A 21,403-nucleotide genomic window follows, 5' to 3' on the forward strand; every position below is an offset into this window, starting at 1 on the left:
CCAATAATTCCAGCATTACATTTAAGACCTGCCCTTCACTGATAGGGGCCAGGGCAGGTTAATAGAGATTTAAAATTCAAGATCAAAAACAGTTTAAACAAATCACCACCACAGTAAATAAATCAACCCTGCGCCAGGCCGCTTCCTACCCCCTCAACCCAAAGAAGTAAAGAAAGTCAAGATTCCACGGCAGTTGAGACCAGCCTAGAAGTATCTGCAAGAGCCTTAACTGTTGCACAGAGACTCTAGGAACCACTGTGTCTCCACAAGTTCTCGGTGGTCCTCGGTGGCTGCTTCTTCCCCCTAGCGAAGATGCCCCCAGCCAATGCCTGCCAGTGGCTCCGTGTGAGCTTGCCCTATCGAGCCACCACAGCCGCCTCTACTTGCATCAGTTTCCTCCTCCTCTCCATCTCCCTGCTTAGCCCCTCCTGGATGGAAATCATTGTCCCAGACACGAACGGGCCTCCTAAGCCCGTGGCCAACAAACTCTGCAACAACGTGGCCTGCACTCAACTGAGCAAGAGCAGTGGTAAGGAGGTGCACCGGTGCCCGGTCATCTCAGTCCTACTCCTCCTGACACTCCACCCCAAACACAAGCAACCGTCTCCTCTTGCCCCATGGCTGCATGGCTCCAGTCCTGGGGGATCTGCCCTTCAGGAGATGTTTAAGTCAGTTTTTAGATCTCCAGCGAGATCCCATGCCAACATGTACTGATGTGTAAGCCCAAGTGAAGCTAGGTGTTTTGAAATGTTTATTTCATTTATTTCCCGAGGAGATAAACAATTTGCTTCAAATCCCCGAGACGGGGTGAGCTCCCATTGCTCAGTCCCTGCTCCTGCCAACCTAGAAATTCAAAAGCATGTCAAAGTGCAAGTAGATAAATAGGTACCACTCTGGCGGGAAGGTAAACGGCGTTTCCATGTGCTGCTCTGGTTCGCCAGAAGTGGCTTAGTCATGCAGGCCACATGACCTGGAAGCTGTACGCCAGCTCCCTCGGCCAATAAAGCGAGATGAGCGCCGCAACCCCAGAGTCATCTACGACTGGACCTAATGGTCAGGTGTCCTTTTTATTGCTGCATGCAACCCCAATCTCCAAGCAGTGCGAGATTCCAGGGCCCAGGGTTTGTGTTTCCTTTGGAATGAAGGACAGCAGAGACTATGGTATCTTTATGATTTATTGTTTGTTTACACATATATGCAACCTGAGCCTACGGTTCACAGAATTAACAACCCAAGAGAGCTTGCTTCCCCCATAGCTACAGACTTGGATTCAAACAGAAAACAAACATCGTTTGCTCTCTCTCTCTGTTTTGCTTCTAGCTCACATCACTCTACTTCCTCTTCACAGCCCTGGCTTTATCCTCCTAACTACCCAGAGTTGAGGGAGGGTGGAGCTCCACCCAATTGCCATCTCCCACAGAGCTGCTTCCTTTGTTCCCCTTGTCCTCTTGAACCGTGCCCGTCCTGGCTGATTAGAGCGTGTCCAGACGAGGTGCGGGCCCCCCTGGGGGATATCATCAATTTGTCCCTTGGCACGGGGACATTCCCAGGGGAACTGAAGGAGGCAGTGGTGCGCCCGCTTTTAAAGAAAACATCATTAGATCCCTTAGATCTATCCAATTACCGCCCGGGTTCGAATCTTCCATTCCTGGGTAAGGTGATTGAGAGAGCGGTTGCTGAACAGCTTGGTAGGTTTCTGGATGAAACATCGGCTCTGGATCCATTCCAGTCCGGCTTCCGTGCTGGTCATGGGACCGAGACGGCTCTGGTCGCCCTAACAGATTATCTCCGCAGGCAGCTGGATCGAGGCGGGTCGGGGCTGCTGATTCTTCTAGACCTGTCAGCAGCCTTCAACATGGTCGATCACGAACTCCTGGACCACCACCTTGCCGACGTGGGGATCCAGGGCACAGTCCTTCAATGGCTGCGCTCGTTTCTCTCTGGTCGGGGACAGAGGGTGGCGCTTGGGGGGGAATTGTCATCCCGCCACTCCTTGGTATGCGGAGTGCCTCAGGGTGCGATACTCTCCCCGATGCTTTTTAACATCTTTATGCGCCCCCTCACCCAGCTTGTCTGGAGTTTTGGGCTGGGCTGCCATCAGTATGCTGATGACACCCAACGCTATCTGTTGATGGATGGCCATCCTGACTCGGCCCCAGACACACTGACCAGATGCTTGGAAGCTGTGGCTGGATGGTTACGTGGGAGCTGGTTGAAGTTAAATCCTTCGAAGACAGAGGTCCTCTGGGGGGACGATATGGGATTGAGGGGGCAACTCCCATCTCTTGCGGGGGTGCAATTAGTGCCAGCACCATCCGTTAAGAGTTTGGTTGTAATCTTCGATACCTCCCTCTCTATGGAGGCGCAGATTACAGCTATAACAAAGGCGGCATTTTTTCATCTCCGCCAAGCTAAGCAGTTGGCTCCTTACCTCTCTCGCCCTGACCTAGCCACTGTGATCCACGCGACGGTCACCTCCAGACTGGATTATTGTAACTCGCTCTACGTGGGACTGCCCTTGAGACTGACCCAGAAACTCCAGCGGGTGCAGAATGCTGCAGCGAGACTCCTTACGGGGTCTTCGCTGCGAGATCACATTCATCCGGTGCTATACCAGCTGCACTGGCTCCCGGTGGAGTACAGGATCAGATTTAAGCTGCTGGTTTTAACCTTCAAAGCCCTATACGGCCTAGGACCCTCGTACCTACGGGACCGCCTCTCCTGGTATGCCCCACAGAGGAACTTACGGTCTTCAAATAAAAACATCTTGAAGGTCCCAGGCCACAGAGAGGTTAGGCTGGCCTCAACTAGAGCCAGGACTTTTTCGGCTGCGGCTCCAACCTGGTGGAACGCTCTGTCACAAGAGACAAGGGCCCTGCAGGACTTGACATCCTTCCGCAGGGCCTGCAAGACAGAGCTGTTCCACCAGGCCTTTGGTCAGGGTGCAGCCTGACTCCCTCCTTTGGCAATCTTTACAAAACTTCAGTTTATGGTTGCCATCAATTTTGAATTTGATTTTAATTAATTTTTATAATGTTGCACTGTTTTGGTGTTGTTAGCCGCCCTGAGCCCAGCTTCGGCTGGGGAGGGCGGGATATAAATAAAATTTATTATTATTATTATTATTATTATTATTATTATTATTATTATTATTATAAATGGCCCATCACCCAAGCTTTTGCCTTAACAGGACGCTAACCTGACTGTCCCAAGAATTAGAAGGCTTGATTAGCTTTTAACACTTATTTGATCCAGGGATTAGGAGGGGTGTCTGCAAACAACCTAACACTGTCCCTCCAAACTCATAACTATTACTATAGATATATATATATATATTCAGCTATATCTATATATCTATCTACTTATCTATCATCTCCATATCATGATCTGAAGCAATTTGATATGGAGCAGAGATTTGCTGATTATTGTTAACAAATGTCAGGTGATTGAATTTTTAAAAATCCAGACAGTATAGAGAGATTTGGTCTCGGGGCATAGCTGTCAACATTTTACTTTTTCTAAGGGAAATTCCCTTATCCCGAGTAGGATTCCTCGCAAGAAAAGGGAAAAGTTGACAGCTATGCTCAGGGGCATGATAAGGCACCTCCAAAAGTTCAGCCCCTGAACATGCCAGCCTATAGGGAGCAAGACCCTCTTAAGGTATCTTGGTCCGAAATTATTTAGGGCTTTGAACTCTAGTCCCCAAACTTTGAAGCTGGCCTGGGGACAGACAGCTGGTGCAGATGCTATGGCACTGTTGTTACAAGCTGTCGGAAAGTTACTGGTAATGATGATTTGTACTAGTGTCTACAACCGTCAGCGCCTCCTGAGAACTAGAGCTGTCAAGAGTGATGTTTAGAAGGGGAAACCACATCCCATTTGCTGCCTCCTGAGAGTTGAGCTGTTAAGCTGTCAAGAGGCAGCTTTAAGAAATAAGCACTCCTACCCTCTGGAACAGAGGTCAGGTGCATTGTTGTTTAAAGCAAGTAGGGATATTCACAACTGATGATGCATCTCTTTGCTTGATTTTTTTCCCTCTAATCCTCCCCACCCACCCACCTCAACTGTGCCCTTTTCTTCCAATGAGCCTGGGGCAGCATGTGCAATTTTCTCCCTCACCCATTTTCATCCTCACAACGGCTCTGCAAAGTAGATTAGGGTGAGAAATAGCAACCCCAACACCCAGTAAGAGATCCAGTAGGGATTTGAACTGTTCCACATCTTTAAGAATGCATCTTCTGTTTAGGGATTGATGGATATTGGAATTATGTGTGTCCATATTTTTTGCTCTATAGGACGCGCCGGACCACAAGACGCACCTAGTTTTAGAGGGGGAGAACAAGGGGGGAAAATCTCTCCCTCCCTGCGCAGCACCTCTTCAGCTAAGCAGCAGGAGAAGTGGAGCCCCTTCCATTTCTCCTCCTGCTTCGCTGAAGGGGCGCTGCGCAGAGAGGGAAAGCTGCGCAGCGCCTCTCCAGCGAAGCGAAGCCAGGAGAGCAAGAGGGATCGTTGCGCACCGATCCCTCTTGCTTTCCTGGCTTCAGCGAAAGCAAAGCGAAGCCTCTGGAGTGCAGCGGGAGCTCCCGCTTCGCGTTGCTTTCGCTGAAGCCATGGAGCCTGCATTCGCTCCATAAGACGCACACACATTTCCCCATAATTTTTGGAGGGGGAAAAGTGCGTCTTATAGAGTGAAAAATACGGTAGATCAGGAAGGGAGAACCCAAATTCTCTCTATCCAGGCCTAGCAATGATCTCCATTCAATGTGGCCAAAGTGTTTTTGTTTTGTTTTGCCTAGTCTGACTGTGTCCCTGAACTCTGATCATGCCTCTGGTTAAGGGTTTCCCAAACTTGGGTCTCCAGCTGCTTTTGGACTACAGTTCCCATCATCCCTGACCACTGACTGGTCCTGCTAACTAGGGATGATGGGAGTTGTAGTCCAAAAGCAGCTGGAGACCCAAGTTTGGGAAACCCTATTCTAGCTTCTCTAGATGGAGGACAGAGTGCTGCTGCTGGTCAGTGTTGACAAAACTAATCTAGACAAGCCAATGGTCCTTCTTGCTTCCTATGTTCCATGCCCCAGTAATAAACATTCTATACAGGACAGTCTATACAAAGATCTCAAAATAGCTGTCTTATTAAAAAAGAATTTCAGAAATAGACTGGAAAGAGAAGTTGCTGAATTGCAACTTATTACCAAACTTAAAACCATGGAGAGACCTGGTCTGAACAGAGACACTGGATTCTTATTTCATTATACACAATAAAGCTATTTTTAGCCATCTCACCCCTTGCTTTTTCCTTTAAGACCAATTGCAGCCGTTAACAGTCATCAACAGGTTTACCACACCTATCAGCCAATCACTCATTCCCACCACCCTTCTGAGTAATACCCCTCTCCACCCTCTCACTATATATATATATATATATATATATATATATATATATATATGGGTCTGGTGACTTCTGTTTCAGTGTATCTGAAGTAGTGTGCATGCACACGAAAGCTCATACCAATAACAAACTTAGTTGGTCTCTAAGGTGCTACTGGAAGGATTTTTTAAAATTTTGTTTTGGCTACAGCAGACCAACATGGCTACCTACCTGTAACTTGTCTGGACATGTTTGCCAAGGTTGAACTAGTGTAAGCCCTGTCTTGCCCTCCCCTTTGGTGACATGTCAGTGATGTAAAGATGATATATCAATGATGCTGTGCGAACTGTATTCTGGGATGTGGTGGGAAGTTTTAAAAGTCAATGTCGCTCCATGCTCTGGGTTCACTCGCTGCTGTTGAACCTGTTGCGCAACAATAAAGGATCTAAGTCTACTTAACTGCTGTTTTGCTCCAAATTGCTTGGCTGGAATTTCCTTCTTTTACTGACCACATGGACCCGTGGGGGACTGGTACCCCAACGAGCTGGGCTGTCTCAACCCAGAATTTTCCTTAAGAAGTACAGTGGTGCCTCGCAAGATGAAAAGAATCTGTTCCGTGAGTCTCTTCGTCTAGCGGTTTTTTCGTCTTGCGAAGCAACCCCATTAGCGGATTAGCGGATTAGCGCTATTAGCGGTTTAGCGGCTATTAAAGGTTTAAGGGATTAGCGGATTAGCTGCTAAAAAGCTATTAGCAGCTTAGTGCCTTAGAAAAAGGGGGTGGGGAGCGGGGAAAAAACCCCAGGAATCGCAAGACATTTTCGTCTTGCGAAGCAAGCCAATAGGAAATTCGTTTTGCGAAGCACCTCCAAAACGGAAAACCCTTTCGTCTAGCGGGTTTTCCGTCTTGCGAGGCATTCGTCTTGCGGGGCACCACTGTATAACTTTTAAAACTCACTTGTAATAAGATGAAGGAGGTTTTAAAATTGGATTGTTAAGTATATAAGGTTTTGTGAACGTGCATGAACCAGTATACTATAATGGAACCATGAGGGGGAGTAGAGGGAAGTCAACCAAAAATTATGGTTTAATTTGGTTATGATTTTTTTCCTGTCTCTCCCCCCCCCCTTTTTTTTTTGGGGGGGGGGGAATGCCATCAAAACAATAACCATCCAGGGGTCCTTTACCTTTTTTACCCTTTATGAAACCAATGGACTTAAGCCACCTGTATGCAGGCATTCTCCAGGATTTCAGACAGGACACAAAGCATGAACAATCCGTATGAATCTTTCTCTCCCTGGCAGGTATCATGAGAGTTTCGAGAATCCTCCTGGCACTCGCTACGGTCACTGGCTTCGTGGCAGCCATCTCCCTCCTCATCTCCTGCCAATGCTTGAGGCGTTGTGGGGGACCTTCCAACATGCTGATTTCCTCAGCAGCAAGCTTCACGACAGGTAAGAAAGAGGACTCCCCCTGGTTTCAGGAAGGGCTCAGTGGCGCAACAAATGCTTACATGCAGAAAGTCTCAGGTTTATGGCTTCATGGGTCAAAACCAGCACTTTGAATTGGGCCCAGAAACTAACCGGCAGCCAGTTCAGTCAGCCCAGATTCAGTGTAATATGCTCACCCCATTGAGCAGCCTGGACATCAAATTCTTTCCCCAGCATCTGCTGGTTGGCTGGGGAAATCCTCTGTCTGGAGCCTTACAGGGCAGCTGCCAGTCAGTGTAGACAATACTAAGCTTGTGTTGTCTGTGGCTTCATGGTAGAGGAATTTGTTTTGCATGCAGGTCCTTGGTTCAATCTCTAGGGCGGGCTGGGAGGGAACCCTGTCTGAAACCCGAGAGAGCCTCTGCCAGTCAGTGTAGAGAGCATTGGTAGGCAAACTAAGGCCCGGGGGCCAGATCTGGCCCAATCGCCTTCTAAATGCGGCCCGCGGACTGTCTGGGAATCAGCGTGTTTTTACATGAGTAGAATGTGCCCTTTTATTTAAAATGCATCTCTGGGTTATTTGTGGGGCATAGGAATTCGTTCATTTCCCCCCTTCAAAATACAGTGGATGCTCGGGTTGCGAACGTGATCCGTGCGGGATGCACATTCGCAACCCACAGCATTCTCAAGCCACGTCTGCTCATCTGCGCACGCGCGGGTTGCGATACAGCACTTCTGCGCATGCGGAAAGCACAATTTAGTGCTTCTGCACATGCGCGCCTGCCAAAACTTGGAAGTAACCTGTTCTGGTATTTCCGAGTTTCGACAGTCCGCAACCCAAAAAAACGCAACCTGAAGCGGACACAACATGAGGTATGACTGTATAGTCCGGCCCCCCACAAGGTCTGAGGGACAGTGGATCGGCCCCCTGCTGAAAAAGTTTGCTGACCCCTGGTGTAGACGGTACTAAACCAGATTGTCCAATGGTTTGGCTCAGTATATGATAGCTTCCTACCTTCCTGTGCATTCACAAGGCTTATTTTGCATGCTTAAAGCCTCCATTCAACAGGTTCATGAAAAAACCTGGATCAAATGGATCCCCCATCCCTATGCAGGTGGCATCTCTAACTCACTTTTACTCCTTGTTAGGCATCTTCGGCTTTGTCACAATGGCCTCATACACAGTCGACATGACCCAGAAAGATTTGAGTTCTGTCGGCCACCTTCACTTCACATGGAGTTTCTGCCTCGCCTGGCTGGTGTTCACCCTCTATGTCATGAATGGTGAGCTTTGTTAAACCACAGTTTCTTGGGGCATCCCTACTGGGAAACCGTGGTTCAAGTACTACAAACAGGCCAGGATGTTATATTAAGCCATCACTTATTAGGACAGCAAAGTGGAAGGTGGATCAGAGCCATAGGGCACAGTCCACCAGGACGTTCTCTCAGGTAAGCCCTATGGCAGGGATGGTCAGTCTCCTTAGGCCTGTGACCTCCTTGGGAGTTTTGAGTGAGTGCCGAGGCACTACCCCCTTTGGTCGATTCTCTCCCTTCTCCTACAGGTCAGCCACCCCCCTGGGGGACAGAAAGAGAGTTAAGTTTAGGTTTCCCAGGGTATGAGGGTCAAAGTCAGATCCAGTGGAATTAATCAGAGCCTTGCCTTGAACAGGACATAGAGCTGAAAGAGGAAGTTGGGAAGAGCGCCACTCCTTCCTTCTACTCTATGAACTTTTTGAGAAAGAAAAAGCTAACCATCCTCATCATCTCATAACCAAGGAGGCTTCGTGGACAGCAGGGGAAGATCACAGGGGCATCGCTGTGCCCATGGGCACCGCAGTGGTGACCCCTGCCCTGGTCAAATGAACAGGAACCACACAGGCCATTTTGCAGAGCTCATGTTCTTTCCAGTTTGGCTTACGCAGGAGAGCTTCCTTGATCCCCATAATTTAACAACTCTCTGTGTGTTTCCCATTTCCAAACCTGAGGACCCAAATGCTTTCCATGAGGCTTTCATTATTACTGTTGTGCACTGCAAGGAATTGGATGAGTACGGTAATTGGGAAGTGCCTGTTACCCTGAGCTCCTAGGAGGAAGGGCGGGACAAATCTGCAACCAATCAATTCAGTTCAACTTGAAAAAATAGAAAAGGAATATGGTCCTTCTTTTCTCCCCGCAGGTTTCTTTAGCTTGATGACACATTTGCTGACCATACAATCTGGCAGCGACAGACATTTCAACACAATCCTCTTGGAAGGGAGGATGCAGCAACCTGCGGCTGGGGCTGGGGACCACACAGCTATGGGGCTGTCAGTTCTCCAAGGTCAGGGACGGGCTGCTCCACCTGCCAGAAGCCCCCTCCCAAGCCCATCCATCTGTCTTAATTCCACCATAATCTAAACTCTTCAACCTGATCGTTTCTCATTTCCCTCCCATGCTATTTTTTATTTTATCTTATTTTGAATCCGCATTGTCTATTAAAAAAAATTATCCATCCTACTGCTTCTCTTGTATTATTATTTTTTTAATATTCCAATGTCTGATTTTTTAAAAAAACAACAACACCTAAATCTTGTAATAAAGTTATTTCGCGTTTTCAATGCCTGGTCTGTAACAGTTCCTTCTCTCTCCCCCACCTCCCACCTCCTTTTAGGTAAGTAAAGCCAAAGAGAGCTGTCCATTTCACCAGGAACTTTTAGGGTCTCCTAACAACTCTCTGCACCCTTAACAAATTATAGTTCCCAGGATTCTTTGGGGGAATGCCATGCCTGGTTAAAAGTGACATGAGGCTGCTTCAAATGTGTAGTGCAGATGGAGCCTTGGAGCGCTTTAAAAATTATAATTCATCTCTCTAAACCGGTTTCCCCCTGACTGTGCTCCCGAGAACGATGCGGTGTTTCTCTTACGTTCTGAAAAAATGGGTGGCATCAGCACAGCATATGTAAAATTGTGATAGATTAAATATTTTCCAGCATGGTGGATGTGTAATAATAGTGAAACTGTCCGCTGCTAACTTTCTAAGAGGCAGAGGAGCCCTATTGGGAGGGAGGTGGAAAGTGACAAAACTTGTAACTGGGTGTGCCATGCATAGAATTGTGTGTGTGTGTGTGTGTGTGTGTGTGTGACAATTAAATAAATAACCCTATTAAAAACAGAAGTGAAAACACTTCAAACCATTTAAAAGCACACAAAAATGAAGTAGAACACCCATCCTCAAAAGACCTCGCCACAACGGCCAGTTAGTGGCCTAAAACCCATGGGAACAAAACAAAAAAGGATTTGCCTGCTGGTGAAAGGAAAGCAGAGCAGCAGACAGCCTAGCCTCCTGTGGAAGGGAGTTCCACAGGCCCTCTCTTTTGTCCTCACTGAGCAGGCCTGTGAAGGGGGTGGGGCTGAGATACAGGCCTCCCCCAGAAGATCGCAAAGCCCAGGCAAGCTCACATAGGGAGATAGCCTGGACCTAAGCTGTGTGGAGGGACACGGGTGGCGCTGTGGGTTAAACCACAGAGCCTAGGGCTTGCCGATCAGAAGGTCAAATCCCCGCAATGGGGTGAGCTCCCGTTGCTCGGTCCCTGCTCCTGCCAACTTAGCAGTTCGAAAGCACGTCAAAGTGCAAGTAGATACCTTCCGGCGGGAAGGTAAATGGCATTTCCGTGCTCTGCTCTGGTTCACCAGAAGTGGCTTAGTCATGCTGGCCACATGACGCGAAAGCTATACGCCGGCCCCCTCGGCCAATAAAGCGAGATGAGCACTGCAACCCCAGAGTCGTCGACTGGACCTAATGGTCAGGGGTCCCTTTATCTTTAAGCTGTGTGGAGACTAATTGCCTTTCTTTTCTTTTTTTCTTTTTTTAATTTTTTTTATTTTCAATGCAACATTACAACAAAAATTACAAACATTGAATCCAAAATAAAACAGTACAAACAAGGAAAAAACGCAAGAGATAAAAGCACAAACCTCCCCCCAAAAAACCACACATCTACAAATAAAACCATATCATCATTCTAATCTAGTCGTTACATACATATACACATATTGACTTCCTTCCTTCGTTCTAAGACCTCGAAATATTTATTCTTTCTAAGTTGCTGTGTCTAATGTAGATTACCTCTATCTTTCTACTTTTTATACCATTTCCCTCTTTCTTTAACCCTGCAAAGCAGCATTCATTACATACCGATATGCTTACTCCATATTGCCTTTCATTTCATATCTTTGCCTCTAATCCAGGTGACCTCTGACGCCAGACTCCCAGAGATCCCGTGGGAGAGATCCCAGGCACTAGCATGCACACACGGCCTTGTGTTCACTGAACAATCCCCTTTGGATTTGGGATTTTTGTTTGGGGTGCTGTTGGGGGCGGGATGGGAGAGCTGTGAAAGTTTCCACTCTGTTTGCATTGGACTGTTATGTTGAATTAAAAGAAGAAGAAAATTGCCAGCCTGGTCAGCTCCTCTTTGTGGAATCAGGGGAGAGGTGGGGTGTGCTGTGCTGTGCTGCCCGGGGCCTCAGGAAGCGATCAATCTTAGGCCAACCCTGAGAACATTGCAACATCTCCCCACATAAACCACAGACACTTTAGTCTCCCCCCTGCAAACACCACTTCCCCAGGATGGGGGGCACAGAGGACGATAGGTGCTAAAAAGAAAGAAAGAGCTGCAGTAGAATTTGGGGGTGACGTGGTGAAAAGAGGATGGGGTCAAATACACAGGGAGGAAGGAAACGGGGAAAGCAGAGCCGAGACAGACTATAGAAGAAGACCAATAAGGCTCCTTCCTTTGCAACCAGAGCTCTGTCCTGACCCCACGCTGACAAGGACCAGCCTTTCCTCCTACAAAACCTCAAGCCAGCAGCTCCTGACACACGTTTTCCTGCTCTGGAGTCCTCAGCATTGCTATCTGACCAACACTTGTTCTTTCCGCAAAGGGAGCCAGGTAAGGATGGCAACAGTTCTGCTCCTCTCTAACCCTCCCTTTTTAGAAAAAAATAAGGCAGGCTCTTCCCCAACCTGGTGCCCCTTCAAATGCTTTGAAGAGACAGTTTCCACCAGTGCCCCCGGTCAGTATGGTCTGGAGTAAGGTTTAGGGAAGTTCCAAGGGCAACTTCCAGCAAAATATAAAAACAAAGACGCCAAAGATTAAAACTTCCCAATACAGGGCTGCCTTTAGATATCTTCTAAAAGCTATGTAGTTCTTTATCTCTTTGATATCTGATGGGAGCGTGTTTCACAGGGAGGGCACCACTGCCGAGAAGACCCTCTGCCTGGCTCCCGGTAACTTCAATTTTTGCAGTGAGGGAATCGCCAGAAGGCCCTCAGAGCTGGACCTCAGTGTCTGGGCTGAATGATGGGGGTGGAGACGCTCCTTCAGGTATACAGTGGTAACTCGGGTTAAGAGCTTAATTTGTTCTGGAGGTCCGTTCTTAAACTGAAGCTGTTCTTAACCTGAGGTACTACTTGAGCTAATGGGGCCTCCCGCTGCCGCCGTGCCACCGGAGCACAATTTCTGTTCTCATCCTGAAGCAAAGTTCTTAACCCGAGGTACTATTTCTGGGTTAGCGGAGTCTGTAACCTGAAGCGTCTGTAACCTGAAGCATCTGTAACCCGAAGTACCACTGTACTGGGCTGAGGCCATGTAGGACTTTAAAGATCAGCACCAACGCTTTGAACTGTGCTCGGAAATATACTGGGAGCCAATGTAGGTCTTTCAGGACCATTGTTAAATGGTCTTGGTGGCCATTCCCAGTCACCAGTCTAGATGCCACATTCTGTATTAGTTGTAGTTTCTGAGTCACCTTCAAAGGGAGCCTCTCATAGAGCGCATAGCAGTAGTCCAAGATAACCAGATAACCAGAGCATGCACTACTCTGGCAAGACAGTCCACGGGTAGGTGGGGTCTCAGCTGGTCTACCAGATGAAGCTGGGAGACAGCTGCCCTGGATACAGAATTGACCTGCACAAGCGATCCTCTTGGGTGTCATCCTTACATGCTTTCTGCATCGTGATTATTGACAAATATTTCTGCCCAGTTCACAAAGCCCCATCCCTCCTTCAGCCTGCTTGGGGTGCAAAAGTCCCTATTGCTGCAGGAGAGGTGAAGAGGACATCCCTAACAGTTGTGCTGAGATAGAGATTCTGATAGGAATAGCTTCCTTTGCTCCTGCAGTGGCAAGACTTTGGCATTTGCAAAATTCGTTCTTCTTACACTGTGGATAAAAATGCCATAGGATTGCCCACTGCTGTGTTTTGCAATGGTGTGTGAGCTGACTTGAACTTTTTCCATGGGTTATTTCTGTAGATCATGGCATGAGTAAAAGCTGGCATAAGGCTGCATTCACACCATACATTCAAGGCACATTTAAGGCACATAGAGCTGTTGTTTCAGTTATTGGATTTCATTGGATTTTATGTTGCCTGCTGCTGCCCAGGAAACCCTTCAGAGAGAAAGGGCAGGCTGTATACAGTTAATAAATAAATATAAATGGGCTGAATTAAAGGAGAAGAATTGTAGCTCAGTCACAGGAGCCAACTCCTAGGGGCCATGGGGGCTTTGGCCCCCACAATAAAATATTTGAAAGCTGATAGGCATTCCCATTCAAATGTTGTGTGTGCACTGCATCATGGGACTGATTATGCAGGCCGGGGCTTACCTGGGCCCCCACAGTATTTTATTCAAGTTGGCACCCCTGAGCTCAGTGGAAGAGAAGCAAGTCCCAGGTTTGGTCCCCAGCATCTCCAGACAGGGATGGGAATGTGGCCTGTCTAAAACCCTGGACACCTCATTTCCAACAGTGTACTGTAGACAATACTGAGCCAGATTCATCTCAGGGTTGGCCTAGGAAAGACAGACTGGAACTCTGGAGAGCCACTGTAGACCAGAGGTCTTCAGATGTAACCCGTGGACCACTGATGGTCCATTGAAAGGTTGCAGAACATCTGAGATGATCTGTTCTTGGCCCTGAACTTGATTGAGGCTGCATGCACAACATACACTTAAAGCCACAGTTAATGCACATGACTTCCTGCAAAGAATCATGGGAACTCTTGTTAAGGTTGGTGGGAAATGTAGTTCAGGAGGGGAAAACTACTGGATTGATATGTATACCATCCCATTGAAAAATAACGCTTCTGAATGCTAGGTAAAGGTAAAGGGACCCCTGACCATTAGGTCCAGTCTTGACCAACTCTGGGGTTGCGGCGCTCATCTCGCTTTATTGGCCGAGGGAGCCGGAGTACAGCTTCCCGATCATGTGGCCAGTATGACTAAGCTGCTTCTGGCGAACCAGAGCAGTGCACGGAAACACCGTTTACCTTCCTGCTGGAGCGGTACCTATTTATCTACTTGCACTGGCGTGCTTTCAAACTGCTAGGTGGGCAGCAGCAGGGACCGAGCAACGGGAGCTCACCCCGTCGTGGGGATTCAAACCGCCAACCTTCTGATTGGCAAGCCCTAGGCTCTGTGGTTTAACCCACAGCGCCACCCGCGTTCTGAATGCAAGCACACAGTTATTTCTTTGAAAACTGAAGAGGTAACACTTCAAGAGGAAATGTTCAAGGCCAGCCCTTTGCCTGCCATGCTGGGTTTCTGTTTGCAGGGACTTTTGACTGCAACGGATATATTAAATATGTAAACCCCCCCCCCACTCACACACTTCTGAGGTCTGAAGCGGTGCAGTCTATTCTACTACCTTGGCCTGCTGCATGCAGAGACCAGGACTCAGAAGCAAAGTTCCTTTGATGTCATCAACACTCAAAGCGTGAAGGCTCCAGGAAGTGGCTTAAGGTTAAATATGAATCTGACTCTATGAGCTGTCATCATAACCACTGAATTCAACCCCCCTCATCATGTCCCTCCAGAAAGAAACAGTTTCATTTACTTAGCACATTTCAACCTTGCCTCTCCAGCCAGTGGCTTTCAAACTTTGTTCTGGGGGACCCCAGGGAGGACCATCCCCAAGGTGGAGGGGTCCTGCAGCAAAACACTATTTGGAGAGCCCCACAGCCAGCCGCATGTAACAGCAGCAGGTTTCTCCAAGGCAGCCTGGGAAATTTTATTGGTGGCCTAAGCTGCGAACTCTGGCTATTGCTCAAGAATGATTCACACTGACACCATACCTGTAGGAATGTCACCCTCCAGTGTATACTCACAGAAGAAGAGTTTGGATTTGATATCCCCTTTATCACTACCTGAAGGAGTCTCAAGGCTGCTAACATTCTCCTTTCCCTTCTTCCCCCACAACAAACACTCTGTGAGGTGAGTGGGGCCGAGAGACTTCAAAGAAGTATGACTAGCCCAAGGTCACCCAGCAGCTGCATGTGGAGGAGCAGAGACGTGAACCTGGTTCCCCAGATTATGAGACTACTGCTCTTAACCACTACACCACACTGGCTCCAAGGGCCTAAGGACTTGGATCTCAGGAAATCTATTGTACTCCCCCTCCCCTGAATCATGTTGCTATCTATTGCTATTGCTATTTATTTAAATCAGAACCACAGATTTGGATTTAGAATTCAATAAGAAAAGTCACAAATACCAGATACCACAAATAATCTAATTATTATTATTTTCAAAAAATAAAAATAAAAATTGGTTTTCCAAAATTTTCAGACAAACAAACAAACATACATCTTAATTGTACTTAATCCAATCTTAGTAACATTTTTAAGTGACTTCCTCAAATCCCCCTGGCTGAATTTCAGTGTATATCATTGTTAACAGTTTTCCAAAACCAATTTTCTCATAAAATTAACTTACCGGTAATCACTTAACAGCTTTCTTTCTTTTCATTTTAACTTTAAACATGTGATTCTCTAACAATACATATATAAATCCTAAGCCTATCTGATATTTGCAAATTTTTCCAATTAAGTTATCTTAACACATTTAACTAAATAGTCTTTGAATTTCATCCGTAGTTCAATCTAATTAAACTGAGGCTCTAGTAAAAACCTGATTTCACAAAATCACATTAATGCAATCAACAGTAAATATGAGCTAAAATCATTATAACTGCATACACGTGAAGATGTTTTGCCAATAATCAAACTTACCACAAGGGATTACTAAAACTATTAAGCACTAGGTATTTTTTAGTTTTATTAATTACGCATGGGTAGTTTAATGTTTAATGTGTGAAACTCATGCTATTATAAGTCTTTCAAGTTACACGGCATCATCCTCAGTGTAGACCCATTGAAATAAATGAACATGCCGAAGTTTGGTCCATTAATTTCAATGGGTCTACACTGAGGAAAACTTAGTTGGCTACAACTCCACTTTTTTTTTCTTCATCATCCAAGGCAGTAAATACTAAAATGTTAGGAAAATACAGTTTACTCCACCTGGTTAGTGGCCCCTACACTGCGCCACCCGTGCCTGTGAACTGATCTCTCCCCACCCTGTGCTCCAATTACACCACCATGGTTGCTTCTTTGTTTGGGGGCAGGCTGTTTGCCTTTGGCACCTTGTTACCCAATGTTGTTTCCATGCTTTCTGCTTCTGCGTTAAATCCCATTCTCTTGATTGTGCCCACAGGGTCCTTCCAGGCAAGAAACCAGCCTACGGGGGTTAATTTTGCCAAAGCTCTTCCGTACAATCGTAAGCATGCTGCTCTGCAGAATCTTAAGCATACCGGTGGCTTCCATAAGCATCATTGCTTTGTTCATCGCCCTGACCACCGATTACTGGCTGGTGGCTTACGGACCGACTGGCATTGCCCACAGTGGCCTCTGGCAGGAGTGCATGGAGGGGAACTGCTGGACCCCAACCAAGGCTAATGGTAAGGAGAATGGTGGCAACTGCCAAGGGACACCCCCCCAATACACAAAGGTTATGGGTTGAGGGGGGGGTCATCAACAAGGTGCTCAGGGGCACCAGTGTGCCTGGTGGCACCTGCTGTGATGCTCTCAAAAAGTCTTGGTAAAAAATCCTCTCAGAAAATCCACCATGCATGTGGTACACGCAGGACCAGTTATCAGAACACAATGCATTCTCAGGAAATCACTCCTTAGGTTAGTGTTTGCTCAATGAGTTGACAATTTCCATTGATTTCTATGGGAAACTTTCTAATGCATTCCTGACCACAGAATTTTGACCCTGTAATGATGAAAACACCCAGGAAAACCCTCTGAAACCTTGCAAAAGGCAAACAAGGAAGGGGGGGGGAGCTCTCTTATTTGTCCAGTCTCCCTCCCACCTACCATGGTTTCTGACGAATGGCTACTACAGACACTACAGACCAGAAAAACACAAAAATGAGGTTTGTTTAAGGCTGTTTATTTGTTTACAGTACTGCATACAGGTCTGGCAGTTTGGATATCTGAATCTGTGGTTTGTATAGAGGTCTGGGTACTAACTCTTCCTGTTTGGATAAGTGAATTTTTGTATAATGAACGTTTAGGTAGCGGGAGCTGTGTGTACTTTTTGATATAATAATAATGATAACAATAACAACAACAGATGGGGGAACTATATTCACTTCAAGCCAAGGTTAAATTTTGTAACCTTAGGCAAATATCCTCTTTCTCACACTTGGTCCTCTTTCACTTTGAAATTGAAGCCTTTTCAGTTTAAACAGGTAAATTACACTTTAATAACTAAACCTTCAAGCTAAGGTCAAACATCATGGGTGATATCCAACCTTGGTTATGCCCATTAAGATCAATTGTGGCAAGTAACATGTCTATTGCCTTCCATGAGTCTACTCAATGGGCACAACTAACCTCTTCTCTCTTTTTTTAGGCTTCTGGAAGGTTCCGGGTACAAGGAATGAAGGCATGCTCAACTAACTCTTTCCCCTCAATGCTTTGATTTACAGAATACATCCTTGCCACACGTGCGTTCCTTATCTTGGGCTCCCTGGCAGCTTTGGCCTCGGTCATTTCTCTCACCGCCTCCTTCATGCCTTGCGACTGTGGCTTCCTTGGTGGAGTCTTCGTCACGTCCATCGTTGCCTTCACAGGTGGTAGGTGTGCCAAGGATTATGAGGAAGAACCTGCTCACGGTCGCAGGTGCTAAATAGCCTCATGGCTATGCCCCACATGCTGTCAGCTTCCACTAGCCACAATGGCTATGGTCTACCTCCTCTATTGGAGACAGTATGCCCCTCAAGACCAGTTGGTGGGAATTGCAAGTGAGGAGGTGGCGGCTGTGTTCTGGGCCTGCTTTTGGTCTTCCCATAAGCCCCTGGGTTTCCCCTGGGAGAAATGGATGCTGAACTAGATGGGCTTTTCAGCTGATGCCGTGGGACTTTTCTGACATTATTATCCTGCGAAGAGATCAGGCATGGCTCTAGAATTGAGAAAGAGGATCTTGTAAGGGGGAAAGGACCGCTGGAGCAAAGAAAGGGGTGGGGTGTTTTCATCCTCTAAGGCCAAGCTTAAAACATTTCAAAGCCCTTTAAGGGCGCTTCCACACCAGCAGGAAGGAAAACAAGGGCCCTCAGCAGGGGCAGACTTTGGGTTTTCAAATTTCAGCAGCTCCCTGTGGAAGGCCAAAATTCAGTGCACCCTATCACCTGCCTCTCACCTTCCATTCTGCTCAGTTTGCTACATCACAGTTTGCAACGCCCCATGGGGGCCCCTAAGCTAGGCACCCAGTGTGGCAAAATCGGTTGCGCTGCTCTAAATCTGCCTCTGCCTTCGCCCCTATGGTAGGGTTGCCATACCTCCTGGATTCTAATGATGTACCTAGCATCTAGGGCAGCCTTTCTCAACCTGTGGGTTCCCAGATGTTGTTGAACTACAACTCCCATCACCCCTAGCTAGCAAGACCAGAGCTCAGGTATGATGGGAGCTGTAGTCCAACAACATCTGAGGACCCACAGGTTGAGAACCACTGGTCTAGGGGGAACTTCGGGAAATCGTCCAAATGTCCAGATTTTTGATTTCTCCACTTAAAAAGCTCAACAACTTTGTGTGTCTGGATTTTTACTTCTCGAAATATGGCAACCCTACCCTTTGAGACAGAGCCTATGCATCAGCTTCATAGTTGGGAAAGGATGAGATAAGCCTCACATTGCAATCCTGATTTAAACCAACCACCCCTACGCCTGTAATGAAAGCAAAGGGGAAACCCATCAGATGTAGTAGGACCCATGCAGCCTTAGTGCAATAACCTACAGTTTGCACTTGGATGTGTGAACTGAGTGCCGTGACCTTTTTAGATGACGATGATGATACAAGAACACGGGGACACCAAAAATTGTGTTGTGATTGAGGAGGTACAAAAATTCTCTCCGTGGCGTTAGATCCAGTAGAAGCTGCACCATTAGAGCCAATGGGGGCACACTGCCCCGCCAACCTGCCTGCCCCCAAGCAGCCCTCACCTGCCTGTCTTCTGACTTATGAGCAGTCTATGGGGAGGCCCTGGCTGCTGGCTTCCTCCTCCATAGCTTCAGTGTTTCTTTTGTAGAATTCAGCAGGGAGGAGGAAGGGGCCAAAACCAGAATTAGTTGATTTTCCGTCACTGCCTCTGGCGGCACCACCTACTGTTCGTCTCCCTGCGTTCTGCCCTATTGGCATCAATGGACACCAGCCCCAGCCAGTAGGGTTAGATCTGCAACATACATACCAGCCAGCCCTTGATAATTGAGTGGTGAGATTGCCTGTGTGAATCAGTGCTATGTTGGCTGCCCTGACTCCTCTGCTCTTTTGTAGCACTCTTCACTCTGGTTGGTGTAGTCGTATTCACTACTGAATCCTGGGGGAAGAACAGGGACCCTCAAATCCAGCTCACCTATGAATGGTCCTTCTATCTTGCCTGGGTAGCATTTCCCATGCTGTTTCTGACTGGTGAGTAGGGAGGGTGGGGAAGGGAGTTAGAGTCAGTTTGCATTTAAAGGCAAACCTACCCCATTTCCGCTTTCTGAAACAATACGCAAGGTGAAACAGAAGCAGCCTTTCACATTTGCACTCTTCTGAATTTTGCAATGCATTTCTACAGCAATGTAATGCATACAAAAATGTGTACTAAGGTGAAATGTACATAAAGATGCATATACAGTCATACTTCAGGTTACAGACACTTCATGTTGCATATTTTCAGGTTGTGCACCGCGCTGAACCTGGAAGTACTGGAACAGGTTACTTCTGGGTTTTGGCACTTGCACATGCGCAGAAGTGTTAAATCGCGCTTTGCACATGCGCAGAAGTACTGAATTGCAACCCGTGCGTGTGCAGACGCGGCGCCGCTGGTTGCAAATGCTGCAGGTTGCGAACGTGCCTCCCGCACAGATCACGTTCGCAACCCAAGCGTCCACTGTATTAGTGAAAACAACATGCAAGAATGCATTGTGTCAAAGGAAATTGCTTTGCAACGATGTGTGCGTGAGTGAAAACTGCATACAAGCATGTCTATTTTAAGGAGAAATTTGCACTAAAATGCTGGTGCATTTTCATGACGGCTTAAAAAACAACCCCACAAACTGATTCAGAACTGGAGAGAACTGAATTTAAGATTGCGAAAATGAGCAACCAAAATGGACAGACACACCTACACCTCTAGCATTGTGTAGGCAGTGTGAACGCTCATTCCAATGCCCTTCTGCCACCACAAAGAGCTCTGCAAAGTAGGTAGCTCTATAGCAGCACCTCGCATGTGTGACATGCACTGTCAATGGACCTTCAGCAAGCTACCTGAGGTTCTGGGTTCTGCATTGCACAACCACCAGCCTATAGGCAGTCTCTGGATAAGTAAGGAAACATTCGTTTCACACAAAAGGAAGGCCTTCGCACATGCTCATTAGCACTTTGTCCATAGGTCTCTTTAAAAGCAAATGCTTTCCCTTGGACAGAAATGAACTCTGCACATGGTCAGAGGCACCCAGCCTCCAGTGAGAGTCAGAAGGTTGATAAACAGAAGGTGCCAATGCCATGTGAGGCTGGCTCTGGCTTCCTGAGGCCGTTCGACTTGGAATTTATTTCTTCCTCTCTTCCTCTCTCCTTCTCTCATTGCAGGCATCTTCAGCCTTGTTGCTCACTTGCGCCCTTCGAGGCCTGGCTATGAGAATGTGTGAGGACCTGGTTCCTAAGAAGCAAAGGCAACCTTGCAATGCAGTCGACACACAACACACAAAGGAAGCCTGTCCCACCCCCTTCCCATGCCAGTGAAATCCCCTTCACAACTGTCCCAATAGTGCTTTCATCCCCAATCCATTCACAGCAACCCCCTGTAGGGCATCCAAGCTGCCTTGTCTTCAGGGAGCGTTTTCTGCATTGCCTTGTCTACAGGTTGAGCATCTGCCATGGAATCACTGATTGCAAACAAAAGATGTTTCGCAGGGGGTGGTGTTGGCCACCGACCAAACCGTAAACTGATGTGGAAATGTGGAGAACTAAATGTAAGGCTGGAAAAATAAAACAGATTCTCTCATCCTTGCCTTTGCCTCCTCTTTAATTTCTAACCATGGCAAAACTTAGAAAATTCAGGGCAGGCAACAAACCCCCCAAAAACACCAGGACTTCTTCACACACTGTAGATATGGAACCTGCTCCTGCAAAAACTTGTGATGGCCACCAACCTGGGTAGCTTTAACAGAGGGTGAGACAGGTTCAGGAAGGGTCTCTAGCTCTTACCCACAATGACTATGATATGCTTTGGACTCCACTGGT

General features: G+C 47.2%; 3 protein-coding genes across 3 annotated transcripts in view; 2 read left to right on the plus strand and 1 right to left on the minus strand.

The window, feature by feature from the left end:
• Positions 1 to 21,403, minus strand: part of LOC310684739 (uncharacterized protein) — a 268,708-nt gene that overhangs the window by 47,069 nt on the left and 200,236 nt on the right. The window lies entirely within an intron of this gene.
• Positions 191 to 9,294, plus strand: LOC310684654 (uncharacterized protein). Its single transcript, XM_083456086.1, has 4 exons — positions 191 to 529; positions 6,673 to 6,822; positions 7,948 to 8,082; positions 8,975 to 9,294. Exons 1-4 carry the CDS (start codon positions 313 to 315, stop codon positions 9,193 to 9,195), a joined length of 723 nt encoding a protein of 240 aa, XP_083312212.1. The 5' UTR covers positions 191 to 312; the 3' UTR covers positions 9,196 to 9,294.
• On the plus strand, positions 11,488 to 21,164 carry NKG7 (natural killer cell granule protein 7). The gene is made up of 5 exons (XM_083456275.1): positions 11,488 to 11,729; positions 16,329 to 16,572; positions 17,611 to 17,757; positions 19,451 to 19,585; positions 20,750 to 21,164. The coding sequence occupies exons 2-5, from the start codon at positions 16,398 to 16,400 to the stop codon at positions 20,806 to 20,808; spliced, it is 516 nt and encodes a 171-aa protein (XP_083312401.1). The 5' UTR covers positions 11,488 to 11,729; positions 16,329 to 16,397; the 3' UTR covers positions 20,809 to 21,164.

This window comes from Podarcis tiliguerta, assembly GCF_965153285.1.
Source record: "Podarcis tiliguerta genome assembly, chromosome: 8".
NCBI classification, from domain to species: domain Eukaryota; kingdom Metazoa; phylum Chordata; class Lepidosauria; order Squamata; family Lacertidae; genus Podarcis; species Podarcis tiliguerta.